General features: G+C 40.7%; 1 protein-coding gene across 1 annotated transcript in view; it reads right to left on the bottom strand.

Annotated features, from left to right (window-relative positions):
- Positions 1–23,163, bottom strand: part of CLVS1 (clavesin 1) — a 98,094-nt gene that overhangs the window by 19,050 nt on the left and 55,881 nt on the right. Inside the window, exon 4 of the mRNA XM_030266257.4 lies at positions 634–744. Within this exon, the coding sequence (XP_030122117.1) occupies positions 634–744 (111 nt within the window). The remainder of the gene's footprint in view (positions 1–633; positions 745–23,163) is intronic.

Below are 23,163 nucleotides of genomic sequence, written 5' to 3'. Positions count from 1 at the left end.
TCTCTAATCCCTCTTTGCTTCCAGGTGGGTCCTACCCTTTTCCTGCCTAGTCAGACCCAGTTTAGGATGGGCTCTGGGGTCTCCTGAGGGATTATTCAGCTGTTGTTTGACAGACTGCAGAGAACAAATGGCTAAAATGGCTGCAGAACCACCAATTCACTTGGGTTTAAGTGGAGAAGATCTGCCTCTTCTGCAGTGTGACCAAACAGCCTCCAGGCATGGGTACTTTAGGTGGAAGCAAGTGAGTTACCATCATGTAAAAACAATTACCCTGCTGAAGGAATGAAATATGAATTTTTACTCCCACAAAAAGAGTTGAGCTGAAGCTCCCCTCGCTTGTAAATTACTTCAGCCAGGCCTGATAATCCCTCCACATTGCCAGTTCTCTCTATCCCTGAGCATGTCCCAGTAAAATGCTTTGTTAGTGATAAATTTCTGGTCCCTGGCTGAGCTATTGATTCAATCCAGACCATTCCAAACTCTAATTTTTGATAACAACAGCTATTCTCTTATATCATATGAAAAATGGAGAAAAAAAAAAAAACAAAACTAGAAAAGAAAACAGGTAACTACTTGGAAAATCCAGGTCTGCAGGTTCTTCTCCACCCCCACACTTCACCCTCATCTAGTTACCCTTTTCCTTGTCTTGTCTTTGAGGAATGGTTTGATTAGCGTGTACAGGGCATGGATGTACCAGGGCTGATTGACAAAATGGACTCCTCCAAAACGTGCAGGAAAGCTGTCCTAAAGAAAAAAAGAAAGGAAGGCAGTTAAGAGATGCAGCGCTTTACCCCCGCGGTCAATAGGATGAAAGTCGGAGGAAAAGTCTGTCTCTTTCCATCTGCAAACGAGCACTGGGTGGGGGCAGGAGGAAAACGGAAAAACAAAAAAGATGCCTGTAAGTGTTTGTATCAGTTTCCTCTGTGGACAGAGGCAGTCCCTTCGCCCCTCCACACACTGACACATCAATTGCCGAGGAGATGCTGAAGATTTAAAGTCGGGTCTCCAGCCACTGCTCATGAACATTTTTTAACTCCGTCAGGGCATCTGACTCGGCCGGCCTGGGAAGCGAGAGGGGGTTGATGAGCACCGCTCCTCGAGGGGAAGCTTTCGAATTTCTCATTGTACAGCGCAAGGCAAGCCCCCGGTTCCCACGCACAGCGCTGCTCAGAGCTCACCTTTTCACCCTTCGGCCTCCCTGCCTCCCCCTGCTTAAAATCATCATTACAATGGCTGACCTTTCGGGGTGAGCAAGCAGCGCATTACAGGGAGGAGGATGGGTGGGAAATGCTGATAAGTGAAGGTGTGGGGAGGGCGCACCATGACGGCACCATGGAAACTGCGGGAGCCGCGCTGGCCGGCGCTGCCGGGCTGGGCGCGAACACCGGGGCATTAACATGCAGGGAGCGTCCCGCTGCCGAGCTGCGCTACACATCCCGCCCGGCCCGCCAGCCCGCCACGCCGGAGAGAAGAGGAGGTGCTGGCCGGCCTGCCTTTACAGGCTATTGTACATTCTGAAGGGTATTTTGCACCTACGATCTTATCTAACAAACGCCAGTCAAGGAAGAGCCTAGGATTTTTTTTTTTTTTTTTTTTTTTCCCCCGTGGCATAAATAATAAGACGACCGCTGCTCCTGTGTGCAAATACGCTTCCAAGGGGAGGAGAGGAGCCTGTCTCCGCTGTGAAGGGAGATTCTGATGAAGCCGTCCTCATCCTGTGTGTGCTCCTAACCCCTACAGCTCAGCACGAAAAGCAGAGTGTAATCAGGTCTCTTCCTTCAGGGCTTTGGCTCTGGGACCCAGGCAGGTTCCTTCCCCCCACAATTAGCACAGGGTGTCCTGGGGCTTTCTCTCGCCTTCCTCCCGAGCATCAGAGATTGAGCACAGCTGGTGAGAATACGGGGTGGATTTGTGAGATGATTTGAAAAAATCCCCTTATACGCCTGCTCTGCAGAGCTTCTGTGTTGCTTCAAGGTCAATTTTTCCCCCAGATTTAGCAATATGTATGCATACACCACCTCCTGTAACCCAGGGCATATCATCAGGACTCTCCATACTCTTTAGCCATGGGTTGCCCTGAGCAGCCACAGGCATTAAGTCGATAACTTTTACTTTTGCTATACAGAGAAATAAGCTGCTTCCACCTCAGACATGTCAGTTGATCAGAAATCATTACAAATCTGCATATTGGATATACTGTGAAGGACTATTGGCAAATCAGGCCAGCACACAGGAGGACAAGCAGTGTGTAATATCACAGGTGATCCCATTTTAAATTCCATTTAAATAAAATGATGAATTGAGCCCCCCCCCTCCCCCAGTCTGGGTCCTTAGCCTAAGAAAGATGTCAACCTGTTAGAGTGAGTTCAGAGGAGGGCCAAAAAGAGCACCAGAGGTATAGAGCACCTTTTCTACAAAAACAGGCAGAGTGGGTTGGGGTTGTTCAGTCTGGAGAAGGGAAGGCTCCAGGGAGACCACATTGCAGACTTCCAGTACCTTTGGGAGGCTTATAAAAAGGAGGGAGAGGGACTTCTTATCTGGGCAGATAGTGACAGGACAAGGTTTTAAGAGACAAGAAGGCTGGTTTAGATTAGATGTTAGGAAGTAATTCTTTTCTTAGAGGGTGCTGAGGAATTGGAACAGTGAAATTGTGGATGTCCCATCCGTGAAAGTGGTCAAGGCCGGGTTTAATGGGGTCCTGAGCAACCTGATTTAATGAGTGGCATCCCTGCCATGGCAGAGGGATTGGAACTAGATGACTTTTGAGATCCTTTCCAACCCTATGATTCTGTTCAGTGATTCTATGATTCTATAGTTCTCTTTAAGGATGACATATGTCCTGCTGGGGTGTTCATTTTCAATAAAGAAGAGTGTATTTACACTGCTTTTCATGAGAGTTTAGATCTGACTGAGATAAAGTACTGCAGTGCTGCACGTTGCAGTGACTTCAACTGACTGCTGAGAAACTGCTGCAGAGAGTCTGAGCCCACCTAGCAAAACACATGGACTGACAGAAGCATGAAGCCCAAAGTGATTTTCTACCATATGACAACCTAACATTGTGGTTTATTCCAGACCAGAGTCATAAAATGCCCATCTAATGCAAAATTCACAAATTCAGTTGCCTTCCTCACACATGGGAATGTAGATTTTAAGATTTGGAGCTTTTCACAGATTATTCTAAAAAAAAAAAAAAAAACTGAAAAAAACAACAACAACAAACTAAGACAAGCTGACCAACTGGAGGGTCTCATATTTGCATTTATTTGTTTGTTTGTTTGTTTGTTTTTAGTTATATATTTGTCAAGCTGGCTGCCATCCCACAAGCTGTATCTATAAGGAAGAAGTTTCTGACTCCTTTTCTCTTTGGAAGTAAATTGTCACAGTTTCATCCAGACTGTACTGTAGCAGATAATGTCGGTGTAGAAAATCCAGTCTGAGTCTGAAGAACAGGAAAGTGAAGAAATGAAAGATTGGAAGCGGGGGAATAACTTTAAGACACAGAGATTTATACTGACCTGAAAAAGAAAAATTTTTTTGCCTTCCTGCTGGAATGCAGAAATTATATTAATCATAATTTTCAGTGGAAAATATCAGTCAGTCTTCATTTTCAAGGGGGAACATGTATTTTTTAGAACATGTTGACCAGCTTTAACAATACCCAGAAAGGCCCAAATACTGAGAATTATAGAAACCAGCCAGAGGTTGGCTCCCATCTCTAGGAAAAAAAGGAGCAGGATGCACTTTCCTATATAGAAAATTAATTTTATGTTCACCCAACATAGATCGTTGAGTCTATAAATTATATTCTATCTCACACATCTGTCTTATAGGAAAGCCCTTAATATAAAAAATTTTATTTAAAGGCAATTGCTTTATTTTAATTTTGAAGGTGCACCAAAAAGTGCACAAAGACTCTTGAAAAGGAAGCATGACAGTCAGAAAAAAATCCCCAAATAATATTTTGTGTGTGTGTGTAACTTTCCTCTAAACTTTGTTCCTTGCCTTATTAAGCACATTAAGTTCAATTTGACCTTCATCCCTCAGTCCACCTGCTTTTGTAAGGCTTTCAATTAGAACAAGGACAAAGACTTAAAAAAAAAAAAATCCAAATAAATTTGATATGGGAATCATCCAGACACTGTTTAGAACTGCAACATACTAATTTTGTAGAAGTCCCTAATTAGAGCAGAGCTGTCTTGGAAAGAAAAGCTCCTGTCTGGAGGTCTGCCTTGTGCAGCTCCAGGAAGATGTATGAGACATTTCCCACACCCCACTTAGTGACTCTGCTGCTTTCCCTGGGGCAAGGTGAAAGCAGCTGAAATTGATTTTCTGCTGGAGAGCTTTTGCTTTTAGGAATTCTCTTTTGATTTCTCATGTCTTGTGATTCCTTGGGAAGGTGTATTTTATAATGAGGTACATTTTTTGGAGTCTACTGTGAAATGGACTCTGGGATCATGGAGCCTTTTCTTAACCTGATTCCTTGTCAAAAATACCCCATCCTGAGCATATACTTAAGTTTTATTCCAATGTTATAAATTAAACATAGTACACATGAATTGGTCTAATTATTTTTGGGCATGACTGTCTTCTCTTCTGAAAATAAGGCTAGACGCGTTAGCACATTGCTCAGCATTGAAACTGCAAAGTAAACACATCCAATCCAGTCCTAATCAAGCAAACCTGCTCCTTAGCAATAGCAGGGAATCACAGGATCACAGAATGGATCGGGCTGGAAGGAGCCACAGCCATCAGGTCCAAACTCCCTGCTCCAGCAGGGTCATCCTAGAGCACATGGCACAGGATTGAGTCCAGATAATTCTTGAGTGCCTCCAGTGAGGGAGACTCCACAACCCCTCTGGGGAATCTGTTCCAGTGCTAACCCTGGAGCACAGTAAAGAAGTTCTTCCTCATGTTTAGGTGGAACTTCCCATGCATCAGTTTTCACCCATTCCCTCTTTAGCTATTGAACTTGCTGAGGAGGCATCTGCCCCTTCATTAAAGTCATTGATGAATAAGTTAAACTGAACTTTGTGAGACACCACTAGTGACAGGACCCCAGCTTGACCCTGTGATACTAATTATGGCCCTCTGGGATCTGCCTTTGAGCCAGTTCTCAATCCACCTCACTGTACACTCATCCAATCCACACTTCAGTGAAAGAACTTCAGATGTCTTCTTGGACGGCTGGCTCACTCCAGTCATACCAGGCTGCTTCTGTGGGACTTAAATTGATCTAAAATAAGGAATGTATCTAGAAATGCTGCAGTAGCACCTTCCCAGAGAAGTATAGGCAAATCGAGAGAGAAAAAATCAACCAAACATAGAGTTTGAGTTGATTTATATGAAACTGGGTCCATTGATGGGCCTATTCTTTCACCTCAATTGTCTTTGTTTTGCTTTTATAGATTTGTTTATTCATTGTCTTCAGTTATTCTCCTCTTTATCATGCCTAAAAAGAAAGTAATAAGCACAGTGGAGCTGCAGCAGACCTCCCCAAATCCATGCAGGCCTCAATGCATCTTTTGTTTCAGATAGAAGTGTCTCCAAGCTTGCAGGTCAGAGCACAATGTTATGGCGATAATCATTTCCTGTCCCTGCTCAGACCTACTGTGCAGAAAAATTTTTGAACTGAGCCTGGAACTGAAAACCTTTGGTACACAATATTTCATTAAATAGCTTAGGAGGGGTGCTTGGAAGGCATGAGGTCGATTTGAGACTATTGTTTTTTCTTTCTGCCTGTTCTTGCCTTGACAACACCTATTTCTTTTGGTATGAGTATGCATCAGAAACTTTTTATTATGGTGTTGTTTGGAACTGCCTGGAAACTAAAAATCAACATGATTTTCCAACATCTCCTCACACCAAAGTGTGTCGGGAATGCAAATCCATCTTTGGAATATGAAAAACAGGAATGAATCCAACCTGATGCTCAAGATCATTCCTTTCAAACTACATGAATTGACATAATAGACCAAAGACCTGAGCTCAAAATCCATATTGCAGCACATTTCTAAGTTGCAGAACATCTGAATTTTGAGAAATAAGCTTTATTTAAATTAATTAAGAATTAAGCGTTTATTTAAAATGCTTTCATAACCTTTACTCTTTCTAATGAGAAAACCAAGCACACACCCCAATGGACTTCTATCTCAACCATACTTGACAGTTTACTGCAAATCCAAATACAATTCCGCTGGAAAGAAAATAATTGCCCCCAGATTCAGGAAGATATCAGTCATAAACAAAACTTAAAGTGAAATGTCAGGTAAACTGAGGATAAAACCAACATATTCAGGCCTGTGCACTTACATAATCAGTTCCCAAGGAGAATTAATGCTCCCAGAGATCATATTAATAGTTCAGGAAGATTTTATTAATAGTTCAGTGGTAGTTTCTCTATGGAGAATTTCCATGAGTGTATGATTTTAATGAATTGGCAAAATAAGGGAGGGAGGATTTCTACTCTTCAGCTCTTCAGCTTCAGTTCCAAATTCAGCTTTTGAAAGAGTGACAGTGCTTGAAAGTTTTGTTCCCTGATTTTACAACTTTGTCAGATATTGGATAGGCTGTGTCCATTAACAACCTGCTCCTGAGCATGTTTGAATGAATTCCATGTGATGCCCTAGGTATGGACAGAGTGGGCTGTTGAATAGGGCATGCTAGGCAAGAAGGCAAAGTGTCCTTCCATCACTACAACTTCAGCTTATAATTTTGATGCAGCTGCTAAGAGATGGATGTTTAGTTTGGCAGGAGGCAGTGGGAGGCTGGACTGGGGCCATGAGGATGCTGGGACTGGGCTACTCCTGCACCTCTACAAGTGTTCCCTGGGGCTACAGGAGCTGGGGCTGCTCTCCCTCACCTTCTGTAGTGCCTCCACTGATCCCAGGCACACTTCCAATCTCCACCCCAACAAGTTGCTGGTCTTTCTGTTATCTCTTTTTGCTCCCCTGTGTTTTTGAAGAGATGGGAATGCAAACTTAATGTTGCCAGTGGCAATAATTGCAAATCATTTGCTTCTACCTTGGCATGCCCTCAGAGTACACGGGGCTTGAATGTAGCTGCAGAGCAGGGGAAAAATAGTAAAAAGAAAGACATTAGTGCTAGCAGTATGGCAATCCTGACCTGTTTGAATACGACCATAAAAAGAACTCTTGGAATTGTGAAGAATTCATTGATTTGGGGTAAGCTGTGGCTGTAACTGTTCACACCAAAATGCTCTCTTTTCTTTGAAGCACATAATAACAAAGGACTGGAGCAAAATCACAGGAAATTGTGAGTTCTTGGTTTATTTTTGCATCTCATACCCACATCTGAAGATGAAGATGCTATGAAGTACTTCTGTCAGAGAACCAGAACTGAAAAATGAGCATTGGGATACATTCTCCTAGACATTTTTTTCATTATGTTAGTTATTTCTCCTGCTACACTCAGTAACTTTAAAAAATCAGTCATTTGCAGTGGGTTTCTCCCAGTCATTATTGCACACTAGTGAGGTCCTACATAGCATCTGTTCATGGGTGTTGGCAGATGGCACCAATAAATCAGGTTATAGAACACAGATTTGCTCAGTAAACTTTGATTTGTCCTGATAGAATCATGCTGTCATTTCATCTGGTCTAACAAAATAAGTTGTAACCTTGGGGCAAAAGGGGAATTTCTTCATTACCTTCTTACAAGAAACCCTTTTCTGAACCAGCTCAGAATAATTTAGGAACAGAAAATTTCCCAGAAGCAGTAACTCTGCTGGATTGACACCACATCCTGGTGCTACTTTTTTGCTTGGCATGTACTCCTCTTTTATACACTAAAGGCAGAGAGTAAGGCTCCCTCCAGAAACAACAACAAAAAAATAGATTAATAAATTGTATTGATAGAGAAACATTAGGTTCATTCAAGCAGGTTGAGGAAGTTCACTGAGAACAGAGGAATTAAAAATGTGATTAAGAAGTAAAACCGAGAGCACTGAGACACTAATTTGGAAAGCCATGCATGTGTGCAACTCGGGGCTGCAGTTTGCTCTAGATTAGGTCATACTAGGTAAGGCCAGATCAGGATGCTTCTGGTAGAGCAAGAAGAGCGACAGTCACCCCACTAAGGAGGGGTAGTTTAGGTCGCAGGCAGCTTAGGAAGGGACATGAATTTGCTGGAGGCTATTTTTCAGAGTTAGTTTAGGAAGTTGGTATGATCTTTGCAGCCAGCTCCAGCAAACCAGGCTACATTGTCTCCAATGCTCTGATTTTTGGTGTAAACTATAGCTCAGAAACCTGTTTATATTCAGCTTTCCTAACGCAGGGCGACTGCAAGCTGAGCTGCTTCTATTCCTGTATCTCACTGAATGTGAACGTCTGAAATTAGTTGTGGGGGAAGGAAAAAGCAGCAGGAAGATCATCAAAGCTGAAAGTCATTTTGGGCTTAATTAGAAATGGCAAAACGTGCTGGGCACAGGGCAAGCCTGGCCTGGAGACCTGCTGGGTGAGCACAGTTCAGTAGGGATGTGTCACACACCAAGCCCTGGGCCAAGCATGACCCGTGAGCTTTGGTTGCTCATTCAAAATCATCATGGAAATAAAGTCCCCACACAAGATTTAGATCGCTTAAAAAAGTGGCCTCCCTCCAGTCGTTTCTCCCTGACACCAGGAGATAAAATGGTGTGTTTTATCTCCACTTGAGCTGTGTGAGTTGCTCTCAGTTTTGAGTGTGTGGTAAATAAGTAGGTTTCTTTTGTAGGCAGATTTTAATGCAGGGCATTCTGAAGTAAAATTCCCAGCAGAACGAACACTTCCACCAAAGAAAGTAACAGTCAGCATTAAGACAGTTTTAACAAAGAAGCACCCTAATTTCCTAGCACCTTGAAAAGAAACTACTCAGGAGCACTGGGGTTGAAAGTTTGGCATTGAAAACTCGAGCCAAAAACCCTTCTATTTTTAACATATACTTTTTGAAAAAAGAATAGAAAGAATAGGTTTTTTTTTTAAAGTAATTTTTTAGAGTTAAGCTTTAAAAAAATTAATTAATACCATTAACCACTGTTTTCTTTAGCTGATCTTATTTGAATCTCTCTCCTAGCTATTTCTATTTCCATAGACAGGCCTTGCACTGATCCTGAAGGGCAGTAGATCTGCAGGACACTGTGATTGAAAGCACAGGGAGTGAAGGAATTAGGGCAAAGAAGATGGCACTGAGGCAAATTCAATAGCATTTAAAAGGCTCTTGAACGGAATGAGTTGAGTGCATGCAAAGTCTGTAATGAAAAGCAAACATACAGCATTTATGCCTTACTTCTTGTCCAGCACTGAGATTTTAAACAAAAAGTCCTATACTGAGACCGTCTCTTTAGATATGCATTGTTATGCTGAGATTTACTACATTGTCTATGTAAAATATTTATTCTATTTTTTTTCACACTGCCACTTGCATATATATATATACATGTACATATATACATGTATACACACACACACACACACATATCTGTATATACACTTTCTCTCTACCGAAATAGCTGTGTGTGAGCAAAGGGCAGTGAAGGCCAAACTGCCATGCTGAGGACAAATGCCCACAGCATCAGTTAAAGTCAGCCAAAGAAAAGCAATTATAAAGGTCTTGTGGCACTTACTTTGCTTCTCAGGAGACCTATTGACTTTGCAGAGAAGCTTTTCATCTTTGCCCATGGAAGCACCAAGGTATTAAACAGAATTCCTAAAGTCGCATTACACTTGTGATTGAAAGCTGGTGGTGGAGAAAAGGAGATTTTTTTATTTATAGTGCTAGGCAACCTATTGGTGTTAAACAGAAGTCTGATCTAGCCTGGCTTGAACAATGTGTGGAATCATCTTAAAAGCAGCATGGAAAGGAGATTATAAACTATCATTGTGATGAGATTATAACCTATCATGGTCAAAAGAAAATGATCCAACAATTTTTTTTAGTGGCAGTTTTTGACTGACTAAAACAAAGTAATTGATGCAAATTATTCCTTTTCCAGCAAATATCTTTGCATCTAGCAGTAAGTTAAAATAATCCTTTGTATTGACTCCTCTGTACAAGTCCTTAAAAGTATCACAAGCTCTTAGCACTCATTTTCTCAGAGCTATCTGTTAAACAAGAGCTAGATTCCTGTCTCATTACACTAAGAATTTTACATTTTCCTCTAATTTGTTTGAGATGGAAACCTCATTTTAAAATTCAGCCCATTCAGCTGGGAATTCAGCCCATTCCCTTCACTTAGCTCTTGCACAACCCCTTTTTAAAACAATTTTTTTGGTCCCTGTCAGCTTCAATAAATGTTCCATGGTGATAAGTGTCCCATGGTGAAGATATTTTTTCAATTTTTTATTCTCTTTCAACAGGAGTGTGTGAATATGTGTGTTTGTGTCTGAGAGCAAACCCCATGAGCTACTTTGTTTTAAAGGGAGACAAAATGCCAAATGCCTGTGCAATGGGGGAGACCCAGCTCTTGGTGGGTGTAATATGAGGCAGCTCACACTGCATCAGATAAACCCCTAACAGCAGCATCACCTTTGCCTCATACAGCCTCTTATTCTTCAGAAGCCTAAGAAAGAAAACCTCCGCACCCTATTTTTGTGTGATTCTGTCTCTGTCCTTGTTCCAGGCTCCAAGTGAGATTGCTTTGCTGTCTTATCCTTTCATGCTGAAGGGAAAATTGGTTTGTGTATTTATATTTCACAAAGTCCCACATAGTCACTAGACTGATTTAACAGGAGCAGACCAATGTGTCAGGTCTGCAATAAAATATAATCTCTTTGTGTCTGCCCTTTTGTGATCTCTTTCTCTCCATATTTTTTTTTTAATAACAGAATAATACCTTGATAATGAGAAACCTGACCATAATTTAATGTCCTTGGAATAAGTTTTGATAATAAAAAAATATGAGTAATGTTAAAAATACACATGGAAAGATTTAAAGATACGTTGTGGAAAATATATTTTTTAGGAAAACTATTTTTACAATATCATGTGCAATTCAACTTTCATGACATTTTCAACAACATGCACTTAAGAAACGAGTCATGAAGACCATTTTCTTAGAGCCTTGTACTATGCAGTACAAAGAACTGATGTTTTTCACTGATGTTTTCCCCCTGTGGTTATAAAAGCAGGCATTGCTAATAGTACCACCAATAGCTAAGATTGACTGATTGTCTCTGATTGTCTGACTTGTTGCAACTTTGCTGTAGTTACACATTTTGTGCCCAAAAATTTAAACAGGGAGCCAGACATATTTTTATGGGAACAGTGTTGGAGGCTGGGGGTGGGGTGACAGTTTCTCCATGGGCTTGAAGAGAAAAATATTGTTTTCTGCATTTCAGACTATTTCTATGATTGTTGGAGGGTGGAGATTTAAATCATAGAGCTTTTGGAGGATGGATCTAACCTTTAACCTTTCACAAAAGGTTTTCCTGGGACATGTGGCTTTAATGACACAGAGAGAATTTGCAACTCTCTGTATGTGTGTGTCCAAACTCACTCAAGGAAGTGTGGAGGCTGTTTCATAAGCCAACCAGTCACAGTGATACCCTCTTGCTTTAAAAGCTATGATCAATCAAAATTCTTGGAGCCCATTAGCTATGTTCTCCCAACAGAGAGAATGAGGCTGCAGCCCCAGCCCACAGTGGGAGGTAGAGCTCTCTCTGCAGTGGTTTCTCCCAGAGATGTCATCAAGTACAGGTGTAGTCAGGGCCCCCTGAAGCTGTACTTTGATACTCAGATTTTTCCTTTCCTAAGTGCATGACTTTGCCATTTCAATGTTCTTTTTGTGCTGTGTTCACCACCTAAAGCAATGCTAGGCAGCAGTCAGTGCTGCTCGTTGCATAATCACTCAGAATCAGAGCTTTTGTCACTTTGGCAGCATTAAATGTCACCTAATCTTTGTACTCTTTGCTACACGAAATACATGCTTATACTCTGCAACAGCTCCCTCATTTCCACAACACATCCTCCCTTCAGTTCACACCTTTTACTCCTCACTACCTGGCTTTACTGCCACCTTAACTCTGACTACAAAACATCTTTAAAAGCCAGCAGTAGAAAAACGGTTTCTGATGTCTGTGTAGGTGCAAGAAAAGCAGAGCATTAATAAGTGCAGTTCCTCAGTCTTTCCACTATCTTTAGCCAAGCATGGCTATCAGACTGTGGACATAGTACCAGCTCACTGTTCAGCCCTTTGGCATCCTGTATATTATCATTGATCACACTACAGACCCTAACAAGAGGAGTCTGAGATTACCAGTAAAGTTTACTGCCTGAGTAGTGCTTGCATCGCGTTCTCCACAAGTTTATTCTAAATTTTGTTTTCAGGCACCACAACATCATGCAAGGTCATGATTCCTTCACTCTCTGGTTCTACGCCTTAAAAATTTGCTCTGATTATTTTTTTTAGAGCCAAGAGCAGGGAAAATTTTCTCTGAATTTTCTAGGACTGCAGTTCACAGGAAGGTGTGACCCCATTTCTCAACCACTTCAGATTAAAAAACCATAGAAATTTTCATTCTCCTCTTCCTTTTCATATTGGGTTAAAGTCACACATTAAGTACTGCTACATGAAATCTTAAATGAATGAGGTTTTTTCCATCCAGAGACTGGAGTATCCTCTTTGATATCTCTGGAAGTCATTAAATTTGCTAGTTGGGTACAGGACAGTCTGTCTGTACCTTCTTTAAAGGTTTCCCATCAAGAACTCTTCCCATCTAATTGCAGGCAGCAGCATATCCTCCTTATTAAACTCCAAGCACTGGGTACCAATACAAATTTGCAAATTACTTGGTGTCATTAACTTTAATTTTTGCAAGACTTTCAGCACAGTGGCATGTATTGTCCCTCTAGCAAATTGCAGAGATTTTGTTTGGAGTGGTAGGGCTTAGTTCTAATTTCAAAGATTTTCAAGCTTTAAGCTATGAATGGGATCTGATCTTCCAAACTTACTTACCCCATGACTCTGTGGTATTTCATATGTTGAGGTACACGTGCATCTCAAGTTGCCAGACTGCTCCTACCCTGTCATATTCCACACTTACTGCTGACTGATCACTGGTTACTCAAGGCTTTGGGTTACAGCTTCTATTTAAAGCTGAAGCTTTTATCATCTTTATAATATGCCACAGAATTTATTATAGAAATGGGCAGGAAGATAAGGCTTATTTATTAGCTGCTTTGCTGCAAAACCCATATTATGAGCATAAATGACAGCAATAAACAAAAGAAAATAACCTGTTCAGACCAGAAGAAAATCTATATCACTAACTCCCGCCATTGAACGGTTGTTCCAAGATAAAAGATTTCCTTGTTATTAGGAATGTGCCAGGTGAAGAGAAGTTATTAGAAAATCTGCATTCCCTATTAGCTGCTACAGAGTGTTGCACATGTGCAATGCATATTAATCCCACTTATGTCCACCAACTCAATTAAAACCTCCCCATTATTGAAATCTATAGCTGGCACAGCAAGGTAACCAAGATTAGTAAAGAGTGTTAATTTATGCTGTTCACTGGACAGCTCTCCAGTAGTGTTATGTTATTTCTGGAAGGAAGTAAAATATTTTGGCTGAATATCCAGAAAATTGAAAAACATTTGGTGATTACAACCAATGATTACAATGATGTAACCGTTACAAGGCCAGTGATTGTCTGCAAACTAATAGTATTACTGGATGCTTTGCAGGTGCTTCATCTAGGCGTTTTGCTTTTGGCTTTTTTTTTTTTCACTTTTGGCAATGACACACTTACCATATATATACTATAATGTGCATGTACAGCACATCTTTGCACAAAAATTGAAGATAAGGTCCACTGATAACACATTTACAATGCAGAGGTTACATTAAAATATTTCTCTATTTCTGTCAGGATCTGTTTGGGAAAATCAGTTCACCACTTTTTGGTAACTGGTACCATCAGATTCAAAATTTTAAGGATAAAAAGTTAACAAACCTTTTTTTTTTTTCCCAGATTGTCTCCTCTAGGTACTATGCGTTTTCAATTTTTTAGCTGCATCTTAGATGCACTGTGTTGTACAGCCTGAGAGATCTCTCAAATAGGTTCTGCTATTTGAACTGATTGAGTTGTGAATGGGTTCAGACAAAGAAAGTCTGCTCAGTGTGAAATCCACCACTGCATACAGCAAATTCCTCACTCAAGATGATTATTGAACAATTGATTTTCTCAATAGTAAACAGCAAGAAAATCTCCTAACAGAAAAACAGAGAAGTTAAACGATTTGTCAAAATCAAAGCTCTTTCAGGCCACAGAAGGTAAGTGAAGTAGCTTGCCCAGTACTTCAGTCTGTATCCATTAAACAGAAGTGCCAGTTTTAAGGTAGCTCAGTTTTTGACACAGAAGTTGTGAAGTACCTTGATTGTTCAAATAATTTTGGGAAAAGAAGGTTGATTATTAAAGATTATAAAAGCAATCTAAGCACTACAGTCAAGATAAAGGGAAACATGTGAGTTGTTTGTTTTCAAACAAACAATTCAATATGATAAAAATAAAAATTTGGCTATGATTTATGTTAAAAAATTTTGGAATTCAGTTTGTGATAAAATCACAGATTCTCAGAAAAATTATTCAAGGAAGTGCATCCTGAAATACCCAGAATCTACTTAAAACAAAGCATTTGAAGGACCTGCCTGAAATTTGAAAAGGTTAAATGCTGCTTTGATGTTGTGGACATGAAAATACACCCACAATTTTTCTGCCAATGAGACAGAGGCAGGAAAGCATAGCACCAGCAGTGTGGGAATCCACAGAACCCACAGTGGAGAAAAGCAGGGTGGACAAACAACCCACACAAGATAATATCTGCAGTTTGTAAAAGGACCACAACACTTCACAGGCATTTAAAAACATCAGCAGAGATCTGTAGAGGAAGGAACACACTTCTTCATGGCAGCCAAGGAAATCAACATAGCATCATAGGATCACGGAATATGCTGAGTTGGAAGGAACCCACAAGGATTATCAAAATCCAACTCCTGGTCCTGCACAGCACCATCTCCAAGAGTCACACCAGGGAGTGTGAGTGAGAGCATTGACCAGATGCTTCTTGAACTCTGTCAGGCTTGTGACTGCAACCACTTCCCTGGGGAACCTGTTCCAGTGCCCAACCAGCTTCTGGGAAAAAAAAGCCTTCTCCTTATATCCAGGCTTAACCTCCCTGGGCACACCTGCACAGGACATTCCCTTGGATCCCATCACTGGTTACCACAGAGAAGAGATCAGTGCCTTTCCCTCCTCTTCCCCATCCACCTGCAGGTTTACAGAACACAACTGATTTTCCATGATATTTAGGTGCACCAGAGACATCAATATTAGCAAACACAATCCACTTTTGGTAGGAGTGAAACTCTGGTCATATAGAGGTTAACTTTTATTATATAACAAATTTGTGCCAGTAAGTGTTTGACCAAGGAATAATATTAAAATGTATGGAAAAGTAAAAATTTCTAATGGTACCAGAAGTAAAAAAATGTGTATTATTGAGCTGAAAAGATGCCAGTTCTGGATCTCAGAGACTGAATTTATGCAATGGGCAGACAATTGTCAGCAGCAACTAAAAAGTAACCTGAGGATATTTCTGGGAAATAAAGGAACTCTCAACAGAGTATGAAATAGAGATGAAAGGGTCAAGATGGTCCACTGCTCATCTACCCAGGAAAGTTTCTCTAGCCATAATTTGAGCTACAATAGGAGAAGCCTATTGCTCTAGGGAGAAAAGTATAATGAAGAAAAACAAGTGAATGCATTGTGCTTACAGATCATGTAGAAAGCAAGCAAAAACATTGAAATATTTCATTTGCATAAGAATGACCTGAAAATGGCAGCTATCACAATGTTTCTAATGAGCAACTGAAAAGGCAGTAACACTTGGGAGGTGACCTTATGAAACTGAGGCATCCATATATGCATGATCATAATCTCTTCATTAAATGATTTCCTTGGAATACCATTGGGTTGCTCTTGGAGCCACAAGGCTTTTTCTTGGAAATACAAAATATTGACAGTGTAAACAGTATTAAATTACGCACAAATTATGGGGGGGAAATATAAAAACTCCAATCTGGAGGCCTCAAGTAACTCAGAAATTCCGACATAAATGAAACAAATTAAGATGTAAAGATTAATTCCAGTAGAACTCCGGAATGTCTCCCCCAGCAGACTCCTCACATGAGGAGACATAAGGAAATTTGCACCTATCTAGCTGCCTGCAGGAGCAGCTTGAGAGAGCTTCAAAGACACATACAGGAAGGGTAGGTCACAATCCAGTCTGAATCTAACGTTGTGAAAATACCATGGCACCAATGATGCACTGGAGGTCACATGAACTCTGAAGACAAGATGCCTGTGCTTGTCAGGCAGCTGTCAGAGTCACTTTGGTCTCACAGGTATTTTGAGAGAGAGCAAAGCAGCAAGTCCAGTATGGATTGTGGAATGTGATAAAGGTAGGAAGCAGTCATGCCAATGTGCAGTGAACTTGTCCCGGGTGCCAGCGGCACTGCTGCACCAGATGGGCACAAGCAGAGGTGGAAGAGGTTTTCTCATCTGAGACAGCTGAGCTCAAGGACCTGGGACAGCAGGAACTGAAAGGCTTGGCTGTGGCAGAAATGGCAGCATGGATACTAAAACTGAGATCCAAGGGTCTGTGTGACACTACAGCACACTTTAGGAGTTAATTGAACATTGATAGCTCATGGTCTTTGAGATTCTGAATTACATTAGAAATCACTGATGGTGTGGCTAGAAAGGGGAGTTGGGGGAAAATAGCCAGCTTGCAGGAGGACCTTAAAATAGATACATGGCAATAAATGATTACTGGTTCCTTTCCTACTTCCATCAATCCAGCCATGATTGGTTTATAACCCCCTCTGTCACTGTGCTCACAGTTTGGAGTGGAAATGTGAAACAGCACGTTCTTTGCCTTTCCTTTAAAGGTGGCAGGATCAGCCTCTTTTCCCTTGCAGGGGATAGTTGTCTCTCACAACTGCTTACAGGAACCACATCAGTAGGAAGCAAAAGTAAGGAAAAGAATACAAGAAGGGGGCAGTAAACGTGTTCTCCCCAGTGGCATGTTCACAACAGGATGATTTCCCTGGCTTCAGATCTCCTGATCATAACAGCAAACCATCTGCCTGTAGAAAGAGGACACTTCAAGAAAGAATATTTGGCTTAGTCATCCTGTCACATCACAGCTCTGCAGGGTTTCTTTTATTCTAGTAAAGAGGTTTTCATTTTTAATCCTGTTTCTACACTCTTCAAAGAAGCATTTAGATGTTGTTTTCATGGTTTAATCTGACATTTCTTCTAAAAAGCATAGTGAGACAAATAATCAAGCATCCTACAGAAGTATAAAGCTAGTAGTACCAGCAATTGCAGTAACAATAAAGCACAACTGCAGTTAAAATATTATGGAATCGGGTACCCCAAAAGACATTTTAAAGCATGCATAGACTCTACAATAGAAATATCAGCCGTGTTTAACGCCAGTGACAACCAACATATGCACAGAACTGGTGTTTACAGGGACACAGGACTCAACTCCCTCTGGCAGACCCAACTTCTCTCCAGGATACAGTCCAAATTATGATCCTGTGTGGGCTAAGTTCACAGGGCCAGCTCCTCCCTGTGTGACTGGATCTGTTCTATGCTCATGGATGCATACTTTTGCATGTTGCACAGTCCTTTATTTTCTCTCTGACCTTCCCTCTTGCCTCCTCTGGTCTCTTCTCTCTGAGGTGGCAGTGTAATGTGCACAAGCTGGAGGCAGAGGTGCAGTCTGGTGAGACACTTGTTTCATTTCTCTGCTTTCTGCTGCCTTTTCCAGCTCCTCCAAGAAAATCCCTCTCTAGTAGATAAAGATAATTTCTACTGTTCTTCAAAGCTTGTCATAAGTTTCAGACTGCAAACAAGGACTTGATGCCAATATTCATGTGTCTTTTCGGTGCCTTTCCTCTACACACACACACACACACACACACACACACACACACACACACACCCCACCCTTGTTGTCATTCCTGCACACTTCCTATCATTAATAGTCCTCCTCTGGTTCAGCTGAGTTTGTTGAAACAAAACCCACGGTGATATATTTCAGTCTGCATTCTGTATTTCATTTGATTGACTTCACATGTGTTTTTAGAGCTACAGGTCAAAAGCTTCATTGCTCCCACTGCTTTATAAAGCATTCTTCTAAATAAACAGTGCCTACCACAGACATGCCTGATCATCCTAGCAAAACACAAAGCTATCCACAACAGCTGGAAGCTGAAGAAAACAGCACCTGCCTGCACACAGCAAATCCATGTAAATCTAGAGACAAAATGAAAAGCCTTTCCTCTGCTCAGACATGGGAAAATTTACTGTGAAGTGAGGTTCAACATGTCAAAACAAGCATTTCTGAAAAAGCAGGAGAGGTTACTGTCCCATCACTGCTCATAACCTCCTTGAAGCTGCTGGTTACCATTCCTTGTGGAACCTGGTCCTCTGAGGATCCCTGTCACATTACATATTATCCTTTCACCTGAGGATGGCTTAGGTGAACCTGATATTTCTGCCCCGAGACATTAAAGAGTATTTATGATCCGCAGCTGTGGAAAACTGCAAGATGAGGGGTGTATACTAATATGTGCCCATCTCTGGGACTCCTCCAAGTGTACACTCATGAGGTTTGAGTTCCTCAAATCAATCTGTGCAGAACTGTGCTGGGTTAAAAATAGCTACACCATCATTTTTCACCACCCTCAATTAAAATATGGTAACATCTTTTTTTTTTTTTTTTTTAATATCTGTTCAATCGTGTGTTTATTCCCCAAGTGTTTATATGAATATATCTTCTCTTGTGCTTGAGTATTTTAGAAGTCAGGTAACTGAATAATATGTTAATACCTAGCACTTGCTCATTTTACACATAGAAGTATGGACAGTGCTTTCTCTATTTAGAAGAAGACCTGAATATAACACTTGTCAGTACATGAAGCTGTGAAATTTGTTGTGTATTTTTTTTTCCTGCCTGATTAGTGTCTTGGCTTTATGACAGATTTTAATGTCAGTATAAACTGTAGCTCCAAAGTACAGTCCCAGCTCCAATGGCTTCAGGTTACAGATTTATTTGTCAAAACAACAAAGTTCTGAATGACTCTGGCATTAAGGTCCTGACTCCAGTGAGCAGAATTAGGAGTTTTTCCATCTAATTCTACTTTCCATCTAATTTTCCATATTAAGCTTTGCTTCAGCCTTATATTTGTTTTGCTTATTTTGTAGTATATAATAGAAGTCAAGTATGTTTTGGTGGAACTGGCAACAAAACAGGAGGGAAGATTTGAGCCATGAGTTTTTGCCATGCTGTTCAGCATTGTTGTGACTCCAGACATGCTGACAAATGCAGCAAGCAAATAGGTGGGTTTCAGTGGTGAGCCAGGGGGCTGGAGAGGTGGCAGATATGACTTTGCATTTCAAACATATTGCAGTGGCTGTGCCTGCAAGAGCTTCACATGCCCTCCTCTAAAGAGCCTGATATTTCTTTTCACACTTTGTCATATCAGACTTGGAGGCAACACCTGCAATATTAAGCCAGTGTATTTTAAAAGATGCCTTCATTGTCATGGGTTTGGAATGATGAAATAATCTGACATTTAAATGGAACTAGCACTGAATGCTGATCATAAGATATCTTGAAGGACTGTGTTCACTGGTAGATGCCCACAGAGGAGAGCTGACAGGTCACGTTAATGCGAGACCACCAGAGGGAATATTCATCAAGCAAAATGAAAGGGATCAAACATTCTGGCAGAAGAGTCTCATGATGGCTTGACACCTTGGACATTTGCATGAGAATCTGCTCACCTTCTGCTTTACTTTTCATTAAATCAAAGTGTACATTGAAATCTCTGCCTTGCCACCTTTGCAATCCCTCTCCATTCTCTCAGTGGTCTCGTGTGAGGCCATTTTCTGGGAAACTTCCCAGGTTACCCTCCTCTCTAAGATTGCCTTCTTCCCTTGTGCTCCGTCCTTTGCTCTTCAAAGGACATATGGCTCTGGCAACATTTAAATGTGGGTCTGCACAGGTGATCAATGACCCAGGTGCCCTTGAGTTTGGTACATGAATGTTACCTGGTCTTTTTGTTGTCAGGGAAAGCAGGAAATACAAGAGCAGGAGATTTCCCAAGTCACACAACTAGATCTGAACATTGCTCCCTTCTCTTCCATCCTGTGTTAATGACTGCTGACACCAGTGTGATCTCTGATTGTCTTCCATTTGCCTCTGAGTAATTAACAACAGGACAAATGCTCAGGAGCTCAATACTTTCTTGCTCAAATTCATTTTTTGAAAAAAACCTTTCATAAAATAATAGGAAAGTCCTTGCTGAGCCAAATCCAGCAAATCCAACACCCTACCTCTGGCAGTGGCTAAATGAAGTAATACAAAACCAGAATGAATTTTGGTATATTCACAGAGTACTCTCAGTGTTCAGTTAAGGGCTTCCTGTGTTTGCTTTTTTCCTGAAATATCTTTTTCTGTCTCAAATGACATCTCTAATGACAATTAGGTCATAACTCTCCAACCTATGGATGAAAAAAAACAAAAAAACCCAAAAAAACCCCAAACTTACTAAAGTGATGGAAATTTTGAAGAAGTTTTATACCTTAGAAGCCCAGAGAGCCTGTCTGGGAATAAATTGCATGGTTTAGCTTTTTCTATCAAAACATTTCTTACTAAAACAGAAGGGACCCAGTCATCTGCAATGCTGTCCTGGATTTATGAAAAAGGGAAGGGGACACCAATATGATTTCCTTTTCTCTGGTTTTGCCTTTTCAGCATATTTTAGTATTGTCACAGCCAATAGCTAATCACTTGTTTCTCTGAAATACTCTTTTGGGACTCTCTGGATCTTGTAGGAGATTTTCCACTGGAAAAATACAACAGAAAGCATTACTGTAGAGGTGGCCAAGCCTATTACTGTCCTGAGAGCATGAAACAGGATCCCAAATTTTGTAATACAAAGTTCTTTCAGTTCCTCCTCCTTCATGTCTCAAGTCAGGTACTATCCTGTGAGTAACACCATGTGTGCTCAAGGAATATTTCAGTGCTAGCCAGGAAAATTTTATATGCACTCCTCAGTCACCAGTGAATCCTGCAAGAGCTTTGCACTCCCATGCAGTGCTTAAACAACAAGGTATATAAACATATTTTTAAAAAATCAGGATCTTTATGATCACATTGATTATTTTGCATATGTAGTAGATAATTTTGCAAGTCATCCTTGGAGCTGAGAGCTGCTCAGCAGATTTCACGGTGTGACAATAACCTCAGGACCTGTTGGCAGCAGATCTCCTTGGATTACCTGAGAACTTGACCCGGTTCAGCACTCTGGTGTTGAACATTTATAAGTACAAATTGTGACTTTTCAAAACACTTGCTTGTTTTTCATTAGGCTGACATTTCCTTTTTAGATTAACTTCTGAGCCTGAGGCATGTGGGCTTGCTAAGGTGAAAAAGGGTTGAAAAAAAAGCTGATTAAAAGCTGATTTTTTTCAGATTTTTTCATGATTAATTGTAAAAAAACTATTTGAAAGAAGAAAAAGTGAAAACTACAGCATGTCACTTCACCTGGAAGCACTTGCCATTTGAAAGCTCAGCACTTGCCATTCTGTGACAATCTGCAGCAGTACTTCTGCACCTCCTGATATTGGCAAGTGTTTAGTAAGAACTCAGTGTAAATAAACAGGTATTAAAGGTATTAAAGCTATCTCAGTTTACCAAAATACAACATATTTAAGATTTCTTTACAATTTGTTGTACTAATATACCTAGAATGTTAGAGGAAATATTGACTCTGAAGAGATCATGAGGACTATGGTAATTTCTAGAAGGTAAAATACATCCCTTATTCCAGTTGTCTTTATTTTTGTAGCTGCCTTTATTCCTGGGAATGTAATAAAGTGTATTTTCTAAAAATTTCACTAAAACCACTGTTGCAGTTACAGCTACTCAGCACACTTTATGTACAGTTTCAAAACAGGTGAAGATAGAAATAAGTAGCAGTTTAAAAAAAATCTCTTCTTGTAGAACAAAATATCTCACCCATAAAACCCTTTGGGTTTAGGAAAAAATCATCAACCTACAAAACCCACAAAGCTTAATTCAGCCTCTTAGTGGAAGCAATTCACTGAAGCCTTTCACAGCGCTGGAGGATTGCAGTGCTTGGTTGAGAGAAGCAATGTGGTACAACCTCCCCTGCTTACACAGGGCACATGCACAGCCTTCCCTCATTAGACATGAATATCCCCGCTCTGTCTCAGGACTTCTCTCTGTTTCCTGATCTGCAGGGAGCACGTATACTCCTCTCCCCTGGCCATGGCAATACCATCTATTCTGCAAAGTAAACAATCTCCAGACTGGGAAACCACAGGAAGCCCTTTATAACACTTAAGCATTCTTACGTGACCATTTAACCCTTTAGATAGGCAAACAAGAGATTATTTTGCTGACAACATGACCAAATTGAAACTCTGCATCATTCAGTGAAGAACACCAACTCTTCCACCCAGTGCTATCTAGCTTTTCACACTGCTAGGTGATACAATTTGGTACCAATTTGTTTCTGGTAGTAACAGCAGGACCACGACAACAAAAAAGTACTTCTTTTGGAGGATAGTTTCTAACAACATCAAGCATTTGCTGTCTGAGTCAAAAGTTGCTCAGGAAAGCTACACAGCTACACCGACATGAGAACATATTTTAAGTAGCATATATACACACAGCTCGAGGGGGTTTTCCTTGCTTGGGTGGTTGTCACTAGAGGAATTATCCAATTTTCAGACTAGCACTAGCGAGTGGGGTGATAGAGCATCTGTCTGCTTCAACTGTAGAGACAAGACCCATGTGGTCAGAATTTGTTAAGAAAATGGTTTATTCACTGAAGAAACAAAAGATTGACTGAAATTAGTTGTATTTATCTGGTGAAGCATCTTGCCAAAAAAAAAAACCGAGGGAAAAATCAAGCAAATGCACAAACTGAATTATTCCCAAGTTTTGTTTTGATGTGTCGCTTCAGTGTGGTATGAAAAGGGAGAAAGAAATGTTCAAAAATTACATGAAGCCTTTTGCAAGTCAAAGAATGAACTGGATGTTTTCTGCTTTGTTTTGACC

This window comes from Taeniopygia guttata, chromosome 2 (assembly GCF_048771995.1).
Source record: "Taeniopygia guttata chromosome 2, bTaeGut7.mat, whole genome shotgun sequence".
NCBI lineage: Eukaryota > Metazoa > Chordata > Aves > Passeriformes > Estrildidae > Taeniopygia > Taeniopygia guttata.
Note: the sequence above shows the minus strand (reverse complement) of the source record. Positions and strands in the feature narration are given on the sequence as shown.